The 12,500-nt window shown below is 36.7% G+C and overlaps 2 protein-coding genes across 4 annotated transcripts in view; both read right to left on the reverse strand.

Annotated features, from left to right (window-relative positions):
• The window catches only part of LOC110056192 (polycystin family receptor for egg jelly-like), a 30,248-nt gene extending 29,347 nt beyond the window's left edge, over nt 1-901 (reverse strand). The window contains exons 1-2 of the mRNA XM_089293032.1: nt 782-901; nt 170-272 (exon numbers count right to left, since the gene is read on the reverse strand). Of these exons, the coding sequence (XP_089149158.1) occupies nt 170-272; nt 782-787 (109 nt within the window). The 5' untranslated portion in view covers nt 788-901. The remainder of the gene's footprint in view (nt 1-169; nt 273-781) is intronic.
• Nucleotides 902-8,979: 8,078 nt separating this feature from the next.
• The window catches only part of LOC110056119 (polycystin-1-like protein 2), a 32,102-nt gene continuing 28,581 nt past the window's right edge, over nt 8,980-12,500 (reverse strand). For all 3 annotated transcript variants that reach the window (XM_020762560.2, XM_089293007.1, XM_020762559.2), the window contains 2 exons: nt 12,089-12,260; nt 8,980-11,774 (listed from right to left, as the gene is read on the reverse strand). In XM_020762560.2, coding sequence (XP_020618219.2) covers nt 9,871-11,774; nt 12,089-12,260 — 2,076 coding nt within the window. In that variant the 3' untranslated portion in view covers nt 8,980-9,870. The remainder of the gene's footprint in view (nt 11,775-12,088; nt 12,261-12,500) is intronic.

Raw genomic sequence — 12,500 nt, forward strand, 5'->3', positions numbered from 1 at the left:
CAGATTATCACTGAGATATTTATTTTCGCCAACGCTCAGATACAGGTGTACATGCAGATGTACATGCTGGAAATCAACAGGCAGACAATAGTCCTTTTAAGCCGTTAGCGATATGTTTTAAAAATACTCATTACAAGGATAATTATACATATCATATTAAATTTCTTACCTTTGCAGGCATCGGGGAGGGACTTTGATAAACCGCGGTAGAAAAAGACGCACAGAAACCAGATTAAAGATTGAAACAAGATGAATTTGCAGCTCCTCATCACCTGCGAACAGTGTAAGAGTAGTTTAGAGATTTTTGTGCCTCGAAGATATCTTACTCTTATTTAGTTTTAAATCTACGCGATTTTCCCATGAACAGGAAAACCAAGAGAAATTAAAATTTAAGTGAGCTTAACAAATAATTGGACGTGGCATCGTCTTAGTTTGAATAAAGTGGTCAAACTGTTAAATTTTCAGTCAATACAAGCACCAGCAAGCTGCCCTTAGATGAAAGATTTTAAAACATGGGGTTGATAGCGCAATTTTAACCGATGTTTGCCTTTTGGAAAGAAAAATCGAGCCCTGAATTATTGTTTTAACTTGCCTCTTATACCAACAGCAAAGGTATAAATGCCATTCTCTTTGCCAAGATACAAGAGCAATAATTTGAATATTCAATACCACCGGGACGATGCTTTGGATGAGATACTAACAAAATAGAACACATCATTGCTTTTTAAAAAAAACTATGCATTGTTACCGCCATTTGTTTAGCATAACAAAAGTAGCTTACCGTCATTCTTAACGTCGTTTTAGCTGTCTACATCATTGAGCCGAAGGTCAGCACACAGAATAAAACTCACAAACGTGTTTGATTCCCAGAGTTTCAATTGACAGGGCTGGGTTTAAACCAGTTATCATGAAAATGACAACTCTGTTTTGAAAAGTCGCCCAATGTGTTTTACTCATGATAAATAAATAATGCATTTATGAAAAAAACAATTTTTTGAGGATTAACAAAACTGATTACGAAAGAGACGTTCCACGCTAATAAATTTTCATGTTGTATACAAAATTTATTTTTCATGCAGGTAAAGTTATGAAATGATTCGGACCTAGATGAGGTCGCCATTATAAAAGGCATTTCACAGAAAGACGAAACATGATAATTGTTTAGAGAGGAAATCTTCGCTTTTCCTTTGCTGCCACTAGCACAAACTTACCTTGAATATTATATTTTGTAATTATGTATACTTATCATATCATTCCGTATTAATTACTAAATATCAAGGCGAACCTCCAGACAAAACCAAAAGTTCGGCTTTTTTTTTCTTTAACCACGACTTTTTTGTGAACTATGAAAAAACTAGTGTTTAAAAATTTGAGGAATTTTAAATTTTTGTGAACTGGGAACGTTTGAAATGCCACGCGATCGAGGCAGGAGTGAATAATGGCAAGAACAATTCTAGCAAAATAGAGAACTTTCAATATGAGCACGCCAGTAAAGAAAAACCGAAGCTTAGACTGATTTGATTTTTGCACAATTTGTTATCTATCCGTGGATGATTTCTCTAGCAACACCTACTCTTAAGGGAATAAGTTTTGTTTATTTTTTTAGCCGTTTGAAAAATACACCTGCCCCGACATCATTCTCGATTCAAATTTTAAATGATGTGAGAGATTTATATATAATTCTGAGGCTTTTCGTAGATCTTGACAAATATAACCAAGTTTGTAGTTGTACTAGGTGTCTGTCATCTATAAATAGCTAGTTCCGTGACCATTGGAAATTATGCGAGCGAAACAAAAAACTGTGGTGGCCATTTTGACAAACTAAGCCATTCGTGGGCGACAGAAAGAAAACGTAGGTTTTGTCTTTACGTTTAAAATCATTTATTTATGCCTTTCCCCCTACTGCAGTCAATAATAACCTTGAAACGACTTAAGGGTTGCACTGACTGAGTTTGTTTGCTTATAATCCCATTGGCCGAGATATTGAGAATCCTGACAGAGGACCACCTGACCAACTTGTTTTGTTTCAATAAATAAACCCCTATTGTAAACTATTTTGATGTATATAAATTAGGGTGCAGCTACAATGACCAGGGTTGCTAAATAAAGTTGACCAATCAGATTACAGAATACAGTTTCATAGATACATGCATGATGCAGAAAGATGTTGTCTCGAGTCACCCAAAGTACGTTTCATTGTTTCACTTCTTTGCAAAAAGTGCACCGATAAAGATGTCCATAATTTAGAGGAGCTCAGTCACGTTACTTTGAGTTATTTTGGCCACATGCAAAATTACCTTTAAATGGCAGGAAACCTGAAAATAACAGTTTAATAAGATAGAAAAACACCAAAGTGATACTGATGATAAACCATAAAGGAGCAAGGATGGCTAAGGATGGAGAAAATTAACACGGATTACAAACGACGAATTTGAAAAATTGAGGCTAAACTTTTCAATATGTGCAAACCATGACTGCGCTCCTTTAAGGAGATTGATGGTCCGTTTCGATAGCATGCTTTTATAAAGTTTCGTTACTTTTTTTTAAGTTCAACTTAAGGTGGCTGAACACAGTTTTTGATAGCTGTATTTCATTCACCTTTTTCTCTAAAACCCTTGATCCCTTGGTCGCCAAAAATGGCAACATGGAAGTTAGCAACACAAACTTCGAATTTTTGATAGTTTAGCTGACGTGTGTGTCGTTACCATGGCAACATGAATAAATATAAACAGGCCTTGAAAATAGATTTTGCTATTTGCAGAAAATCTAGTCATTAGATTTTCTTTATCATTTGCATGCAACAAGCTTGTAACGATGCTCACAAGTTAACACTATTTTAATAATAGTTCAACAGAGATCTTTAATTATCCCTTGTAGAAGGTTGACTTGAATATCTAGAATTTCCTCAGTTAAATTCCTTTTTTTTTTTCAATAGTCCAGTTACGTATTTGTTAAAGTATTTTCGTGCCAAATTTCGTGAAATTCTAATGAGTGGTTTTTGAGAAATAGGCGTATTTCCGAGAAGGCCATATTCCGCATTCAATCGCAAATTTTTGACTTAGGGGCCAAACTTCCCCCCTAATGTTTCATGAAGGCTATATTTGCTTGGTTTATATATTTCTGAACCAAGTTTGGCAGATGAGCTTTCTTTGTTCTCCAGTTTATTTTAATTTGAAAGTTGTGACAAAATGTCAGATTATGACGTCATAATTGATGACGTCACCAAAACGTGCTATAATTTTTTGTAAAATCTGATGCAAAGATTATGTCATTGGAAAGGCCTTCACTTGAGGAGTAAAATGCCGGAAACCGGTTTTTGCTATGATGATTATTTTTTGAGATATGATAAATTAAATATTTTTTTGTTGTCTCCCCCGGAATTTGCTTAACCATACTGTCCTTCTTAAGTCAGTCTCTCTGGTTTATTTTTTTCAGTTTTATTCTAGGGAGGCTAATAATCTAGAAAAATAGAAAGCTTGATGTTGTCAAAAATCGTATGGTTTTAGCAATTTGATTTTCGGCTCTGTTAGGATGGTATTAACAGTAAAAAGACGGGTGACGTCACAGGCTATGACGTAACAAAACTAATTTTAACGCAATAACACTAGAGGGATAATTTTTTATTCCGATTTTCTTCTTTATTTTTGCTTCAGTCATCTGGCACATCACATGTGCAACATAGCTGCATTTGCTGGAACAAAATTACGGCTCCAATTTGGGGATTTTTCTCAAGGGGGGGACCCCATGTTTTGCAGAGTTATTTTTCATATTTAAAAATGCCATATTTCATTCAATTTTTGTGATATGGACAAAATTTTTTCAGGTTTCAGCTCCCCTTGATGTGCTCTTTCGAACACATTGCAAAAAATATGCATATTAAAAACTTCAAAAGTGGCAAAAAACATGATGTCATCACTGTGACGTCACAACTTTGACATTTACTGACATTTTTCACGCAAATATAATTGGCAATAGGTCTCCTGCCCATCTGCCAAGTTTGGTGTAGAAAGAGTCAATACTTTTTAAGTAATGCGAAATAACGTGAAATACCCAAGAACTGGCGAGACATCTGGGGGGTGGTTTGGCCCCTACGTGACTTACGAATGCGCTTCTTTTCACTGGCTTCTTTCGGTAACAAAGCAAAATCTGAGAATTGCAATTGCTGGGTTCTTTGTATCGATATTGTTACCTTTTCTAGCATACCTTTCTAATAAAATACTAAAGCCATAAATACACTGTGTTCAATTGTGAAGAAAAATAACACAGATAGCGAGGGAATTGACCAAATAAAACGATCACTGAATCGATGCCATGTTTTTCTTTTTGTAATCCTTGTACGCGCGTTGAATCGCATTAGCAAGAGAGCGCGCGAAAATCGTGTTCGGTCACATTAACTGCAGGAAAAGCTTTGACCGATTCAGGCACTACAAGAAAGACAGTGTCTCTTTTACTGAAATGAAAGGTTATGTTGTCATGCATGCATTTTATTGAAAACATTTTTAATTAGAGGGAGATGTTGCAAGTAAAAGCTAATCTTATTAATCTTCTTGAACAGCGCAAGGTGTATGTCTTGGAAATAAACGTGTCTTTCGGGTAAAGACAGGTTATTAGATATCTATCTCCTAAAACTATAAAATTAGCTGATTCAAATAGGGAAACCTCAGAGTGAAGAGATCATATGGTGTGTTTGTTAAAAAATATGTAAAAAAAAAAATGTTTTCAGGTTTCTAGAACTCCTCAGTAATTATGTTCAAAATGCTTTAACATTAGATCTTACGTAGTTTTCCGCTCATCTTGTGTAAAAAAGAATGCCGTCCTCTCCTTCTCAACGTTGAATCATCATACTATGGTTGTTGCTTATTTCGCTAATTTATAAATACCAGACAAAGCAAAACGTCTGTACCGGGCTTAAGAACGTTCGCGGGAAAATATTTTACTAGATAGATTTTCTTCAAAATTCGAATGTAAACAGATAATGAATTACTTGTTTCAGAAATTAAAAAAATGAGGGTCACGGGCTTCGTTTCAGGGAAACTTGTCTGTTTTTGAAAAATTGGCTCGCGTAAATCAGCATGGTCTCCAGAGTTTTTAGCTTTAAATATCAAAGATGAAACAACGGAGACGAACTATCCTAGTAAAATTTTATATAAGTGAATTCGTTGCGTTAATATTTCCAAACGTTGCCAACGTTTTCTCAAAACTTAACCCTTCAAGAGGCAAGTAAGTAAGTAAGTGAGTACGAAAGTAAGTAAGTAAGAACTTTATTTAAGTGTCAATGTATTTAGCCCCTGTGGGCTAATCGGGGACACCGCATTAACTCTACCTAAAAATTTTCATTAACAGTATTATAAGATTCTCTTAAAAAATTAAAATTGAAATATTGGCAAACAATGAAAGGAAATAGAAGAATATATGTTGTCCTAAGAAATGCCTTAATTATAATGTTATATTAATTAAAGTTTAACATTCTAAAATTCTATATGAATGTACATTTAAGATTCTAAAAATTCGTCCTTTCTTCTCAATTGATGGGCGAGGCCTCTTATTTCGGTCGAAAAAATTTACTGGCTGCACAGATTGCGGCAATTGCTGTTGTTACTTAGATAACCCGAAAGGTCCAATTTTCTTATTTTATTTCTAAACGTTGCTACATTTGGCGATTCTTTCAAGCCTTTTGGAAGCTTTGACCATACAAAAGGACCCATGTATCTAATAGAATGTTTGCCATAGCGTATAGTATTAAAGCGGGGTACAGCAAAATCATAATTCCTGAGCGCATGAGTGGGATTTGTCCGTGCAAATTAACAGATCAGAAATACAAGTTGGTTGTTAACCAGTACTTAACCTTGTACATCAGCACTGCAGTATCCTGGAGACATCTATTGTATAGCGTTGGCAATTTAGCACAACCCCGTCCTAATAGTTCTTCGTATGACTCAAACCGCCACACAGATAAACGAAGAGCTAAAAGGAACGGATTTCGATGGTGCATTTTTCAAAAAATTCTAACCTCTAACAGATAAATTTTCTTCATTTTTTTGCTAAACGTACAAGATCGTTAAATCCAGGCAAAGCTATAAGCTATTACTTAGCGCGCGCTTGATGCATAACGTGGCGTGTGAATTGGCGTGCTAGTAAGGATGCGCAGACACAATTAGCGCGAACGTACTTACTACTAAACAATTATTGGATGAGGTTTTTGTGATATTCGGAATTATTATACATTGTAGTCACCATCTGTCTTCTCATTGGCTAAAAGCCTACAGTTAATTCTGGGAAACAGCGCAACGTACAGATTATTCACTAATCTGCTAGCAGACTAGTGAATAATCCGTAGGTTGCGCTTTTTCCCGGAATTAACTGTAGGCTTTTAGCCAATGAGAAGACAGATGGTGACTACATGTATAATAAAAGATGTAATCCATTAGAAATGTAGCTTTTTTGTGGACATTAGCGGCGTATAACTTTTTTTCTTACCTTTGTTTAATGAGCAGATATGCATCATGTTTGAGAATGAAAAATTGAACGGCGTTTCGATAAGTTTATGTCATTATCATCAGGTTCAAAGTTCAAGAAAAAATTGAAATATACAATAGTGAAACTTGAATGGCATGAGAATATTCGAAGGTGTTTAAGTATTCAAGATATGCATCGAAAAGCAATGGTTCTTCTGACGGTATTTTCAACTATATTGACCGCAGGCTCCATTTAACTGTTAATTAGAGAATTGCGACTGATGTTTGTGACTTAACTGAATACCGGTCCTTAGGTTTTTCATACTTAAATTCAAAGCACAGACGGACACTTCTCGAACACTTCCTTTAAATTTTTAGTTATACCATTGTTCGGCGTAAGAATCTTGACTCCAACTAGTGAATCGAGCTAAACTAAACTAAAAATTGAAATTAAATAAAACGTTCTGAAATATTGCATTTAACAATAAGTGTTAAATTTCTCATGCGTTCATTGGCTGATTGTCATTGTTCATAAAGGTCCACACACACGGATCGGTAGAGATGACGCCATTCCGCACGAATGTTGAAAATTCGTAAACTGTTTACGTTTAGAGTTGTTAGCTCTTGATAATTAGTAAAATATTCAACAAACTGTGTCGGAACGGAATTTCTTTGAAGAAAAGCTTAAAGCTCCTAAGACGATTATTTTCATGAACATTAGATTCAACGGTAATGCGATAAATGGCAAAAGCTGCGAAGGAACTTGATGAATGGAATCAAAGTACTAATGTGAGCGAATTGAACTAAGAGCATGGATGGTCAAAACTTAACTTGTGGTTATTTTTCTCAATTTAAAAAAAATGCACAATAACAGTGCTTGCCATGATCTACTGCGATATTCCTTTATTATTTTGTAAAAAAACCCGTATACATCTGTGTTATGATAAGAACGATTTTAGATTCTACCCATCATAATGGTTCCTTTTGTTTTTTGTTAAGTACTAAATTGGAGGGAGACTTACGTATATGCAAATAGTAAATGTTGCATGAGTATAATTTCTCGAAATTTCTATTAAGAGTATTATTTTTATACTTTCTTTTTACACAACTTCAAAAAGAAAATGCGGTTCTTAACATAATTCCTGTCTTCTCTTTTAGTATTTTTTTTAGCAGTATGTTATATCTGGAGGAAAGGTTATGCCCCATTTAACAGTCTAAACAACTATGCGACCAAATGCTTTATTGGGAATCACACCCTTAAGGCCAAAAAACTGGAGAAATTTGGAATAACTTTAAAGAGTAACGATACACAAAACGTGAAAAATAAAAGAACATAGCGAACACATGGCCATTTGTACACAAAAATAGTATAACATACCTGAAATTTACTGTCACACGAAGAAAAGCCGCTCGAGAAAGGAAAAGACAATGGCGTCTAACCAACGGAGGAGTGAAAGTAGCTTGAAAGAGCTTCCGAAGAATTTTATCCATTAAGGCCCTCTTGTCTCCTGATTGGTCATCCTCGTTATAAAATTTATGGACGAGACATCAAACATGCAAAAAGGCCAATACTTGAACAAGATCAAATGTATTTTCTCTTGAAAAGGAAAAATGTTAAATAATTGTTGGCAGATAAAGAGTGGAAAAATACATGGCGGTACCTTTTTGGTTCTTATAAATAAATTAAACTGGGCACTTGTTAATGTTTGAGTGATATTGGCAAACAGACGCCAGTCAATTGAACAGAAGGAAGCATTCAATATATCTGCGATCGGAAAAAGCTGAGTCACTAGCTATGGACAAGATCACGTTACTGTTAAAGTATGAGTCAAATATATTTACATGCTGAGAGATAAAGAGTAGGAAGTCCAGGTCGGAATTTGAAAGGCAAAGATAACCAGCATGCAGTTGATTTGCGTTTGTAGTACATAAAAAAATAATTTGTATATTTCAAAAATATAAACGCTTCCCGTTTACGGAAATTGTGAGACATCAAGTGTTTCATCTTTCCTGATCATTCTGGATGGAGACTGCTTTTGAACAGGTAGCGTACCGGAGTCATTAATGAAGCAAAACATGCAATGAACGGTTGCTACCAATACATTAACACGGCACCCTAAAATATGCATAAGGTTCGGAAAATCAGATCTTTGCCCAGCTAGAGGGCGGGAAGGGGAGGAGGAGAGGTTATTTCTCTGCTAAATCTGCGTAGCTGTTCCAAGATGTGGAAATGTGAGTGGACCTCCGAGTGGTAGGAATATGCATCATTTGAAAAGATAATTGTTTGTGTTTAAATTTGCCATAAGTTTCCAAATGTAATATGTGTATATATCTTTCCTTTGTTCATCTTGATATCGATCGTATTATATTGATCGACTATCTTCTTTGCAGTGCTTTCAATAAATAACTAATATTCTCTGCGGGCGAATACGTTCGTGTTTTACTGAAGAACAACATGCATGGTGAAGGCTTTCCCAAACCATTTGAATATCTTAGAGAATACCCCACGACTTTCACCAGACACTTTGGTTCATATTGCGATTCGTTTGACTTTTAATGCTGTTGCAGTTGCTTTCAAATTTCTGAAATAACTTTATATTACAAAAGCATTATTTAAAATCTAAAGTTTTTTTGACAAATTTGACTTTTAAAGAAAAATAGTGAGATCGATTCCTGAAATTATTTCTAGAAAAGCAATTTGATTAAAACAACTATTAGATATCATGACGTGTGCGGCGTTCTGTTACTGCTCAGTCATTAATTTTGGTCTAAGTTTCCATCAGTTCATAGAAATAGCAGACCACGAAATATTGGATAAGTAACTGGGTCGCGCTGGAGCCGATTCATCTCGAACTCCTCTCATGTACTTGCAACACCCGTCGTCCTGATTATTTAGGGATGAACGGCGAAAAGAAATAAACAACAAGCCGGCATCGTTATTATCCTTTCTATTCCTCACCGTGGTGTTTAAAACTGTAAAGATCAAAATCTATCGCGCTTTTATTAGTTAAACTCTGCTTTCAATAAAGACACGGGTAGACAGATTTATCGATGCCCGATCCCCTCCACAAAGGGCTGTGATACTATTCATTGTTAAAATTTTCAGTGACGTATAAAGGAACTGACATCTGCTTGTTGTAACCATTTTAAATAACCCGCTAGCTTTGAAGCTCAAAACAAAACTAAACATTGATTTTGTTCTGACGTCAATCATAATTGCAACAACAACCAACAGATGATGAAAACAAAAAACAAAAATGAACCAAAATCCACCTAGCTCAACCAGTGGATGGGGTCTAAGCTTGGAATCTTGCAAATTACTTAAAATCGCTGGACTAAAAATATTTCAATACAAATGTTATCAAGCTCGGCACTCAAAAAAAAAAAGCAATATCTACTTTTTGTGACCGTTTGATCATTTGGTGATTGCAGCTCTTCCTGTTGGATCTGGCCTTGCTCTAAAATTCAAAGCAACTGAAGGTCCCATGTTAAAGTTTGTCTGCACAATGTACTTATCCCCAGTGGTTGAGAACCTCCTGAAAGTGCGCTTATCAAGTCTCAAAACCGCACCTACATCAGCAAGTCCTTTACGAACATTGTCGATCGTCTCGTCATCATCCACCATAGACTCGGGCAGATCTCCTAGCAAATCCAAGAACTCCGCATTTGAACAAGTACTACTACAGGCGAATGAAGGCGCCACCACAGACGGAGGAAGTTCGCCTAACAAGTCTAAAAGTTCTGCTCTGCAGCCACCACTAGAAGCGTCTGAAGGTGTACTGGCTGTATCTGGCTCATCCGTGGATAATTCAATTGATTCATCTCTTGACGGGAAAGCTTCTGCGCCTAGCAGAATCGCTTCTGTTTCGTCTACAGTAACTTCGTTGTCTATTAATGTGAGTTGCGATGAAGTATCAAGACATTCCCACGGTTCGACGAATGGCGGATAGTCAGAAGGCAGAGACAAAAAGCTCCCAACATACTCCTCCCGTAGTTTTGACTTTTTTTCAATCTTGGGTCGGTCGTAGAACTTATGTCGATAGCCAGTAGTGGCAAGCTTTCGCTTTAAGACTTCATGCAAGCGTAGAAATCGCGCTAAATAGTATTGCTTAATAAAATGTCCTAGCTCTGCGTCCGCGAATTTTCCACCAGACAATTCCTTGACACTTTCGTAGGACTCGTTTAGAATTGCCACGAACATGTTGATGAGGATAAAAGCCATGCTGAACATGTAGCCAAATACAAAGATGGGGCCTAGAATACGGTTGGAAGATTGCAGCTCATAGAAGTACAAGTCTCCTCCGAGGAATTTTTGAATCAGCGTGACCAAGGCCTCAATGAATGAATGGTACGATTCCATGTCATTGCCAAACACGAGTACTCCAAACAGGGTAAACGAAAGTATATTCACGAAGAATAAGACAGAATACGAGGTGATGTGAGGTGCTGATAGCTTAAGCGAGGACACCATTTGACAAACGTGCCTGTTGAATCTGATTATTCTTAAGAATTTCACTGTGACAATAAACACAACGACCGAGAGCACAATCATCTCCATATCGGACCAGAACAGCAAATGGTCGGCACTGGCAGTCTCAAAGGGATTTTCCTGAACTTCCTTTACAAATGAAGACACGTACTTTTCCTTAAAGAAAAAGAAGGCTATTGTTGTTATGGCGAAAATAAGCTGGAATAGATTCATCCAGTTCCAGAATGAGCGGAAGTATGAACAATTTTGGCGGTAGATCTTCACAACTTCCAGCAACAGAAAGTAACCAATCAAAAGTAACAGAATAATTTGGCAAGCCACAAAGAAAGAGTGAATGCTGGGGTCAGAGGTACCATATATAGAAAGGGTATCGAATCGCGCTTGGCTGACTGGTTTTCCAGTGGGATAAACTTCGTAAAGAAGTTTTGCCACGCTGAATAATGAGGTCGACGGCTGGAAAATGGTGAATTCTATAAGAATAGCCGCGGTTCTGTCATCGATCCAATCGTTGCTTTTAAGGTTAATAACAACTCTTGAAGCAGTTCGCGAGTCGTATCCCAGATCTGCAATATACCCTCCTCCGTCGTATCTCGTGTGTTTTCCATAATAGGACAAGGTGTTAAGCTCCTGTGAAGAGTTATAACGCCATGGTTTGGGGCACAATCTCCGCACATCATATATCGAGTGGAATCTACTGATATTTGTCACCGGTATCCACCCAGGAAGGTTATAGCGTGTGGTATCTTCGTCATGGGCTGAATACGCGGGAATGCATCTCTTGAACATCCCGTCCAACGGCAGGTACTTTGTTGCAACCTGACATGGGTTTTCTAACCAAAAGGAAAGAGAAATGAGTGTGCAACTGAAAATCAGTCCGATTTAATGCCCCTTGAAAATTACGAGACAACACAAGACAAGACAAGGCGCAACGTTTACTTGGACTGTATATCTTAGCTCTCCAGTCTGTCTGTCTGATTATTTGATTGATTAATTGACTGACGGACTGACTGACTGACTGACTGATTGATTGATTGATTGACTTGCTAACTGATTGATTGATTGATTGATTGATTAATTGATTGATTGATTGATTGATCCATTGTTCGATCGATTGATAGACTGATTGGTTGAAATTTTATCTCACCTTCCTTGACTCTGACTTGTTTCAACCTTGGCATGCCAACTAAGAAGGCCTCCCTGGTGCTGATATAACCCTCTGGTGCAATAAACCGCTGGCCATTGTACCAGCTGGTATCATAGATACCTGGAATAAACTCTTCTTCAATCCACTCCCAGAAGGCATCTTTTGAATCGACCTGTGAACAAAAACAAACGTCAACAGCTGCCGCTCATGTTAATTATAATTTTTCTTATTCAAGTAAAAATAAACAACGTTTGATTTTTTTAATGACAAGTTTGTAACAAGAAAACCTTTTATAACGCTGGAGAGAAGATTTCGGTTCTGCGCCTCAATTTTATCTCAGAGATTGGAGCGAAATAACTTGCAGTGCTTTCACTTCCGAAATCTTCCGAAATGTGCATTTGGCTGTTCAGTA

This window comes from Orbicella faveolata, unplaced genomic scaffold (genome assembly GCF_042242905.1).
Source record: "Orbicella faveolata isolate gen_17 unplaced genomic scaffold, um_ofav_v1 contig_24, whole genome shotgun sequence".
NCBI lineage: Eukaryota > Metazoa > Cnidaria > Anthozoa > Scleractinia > Merulinidae > Orbicella > Orbicella faveolata.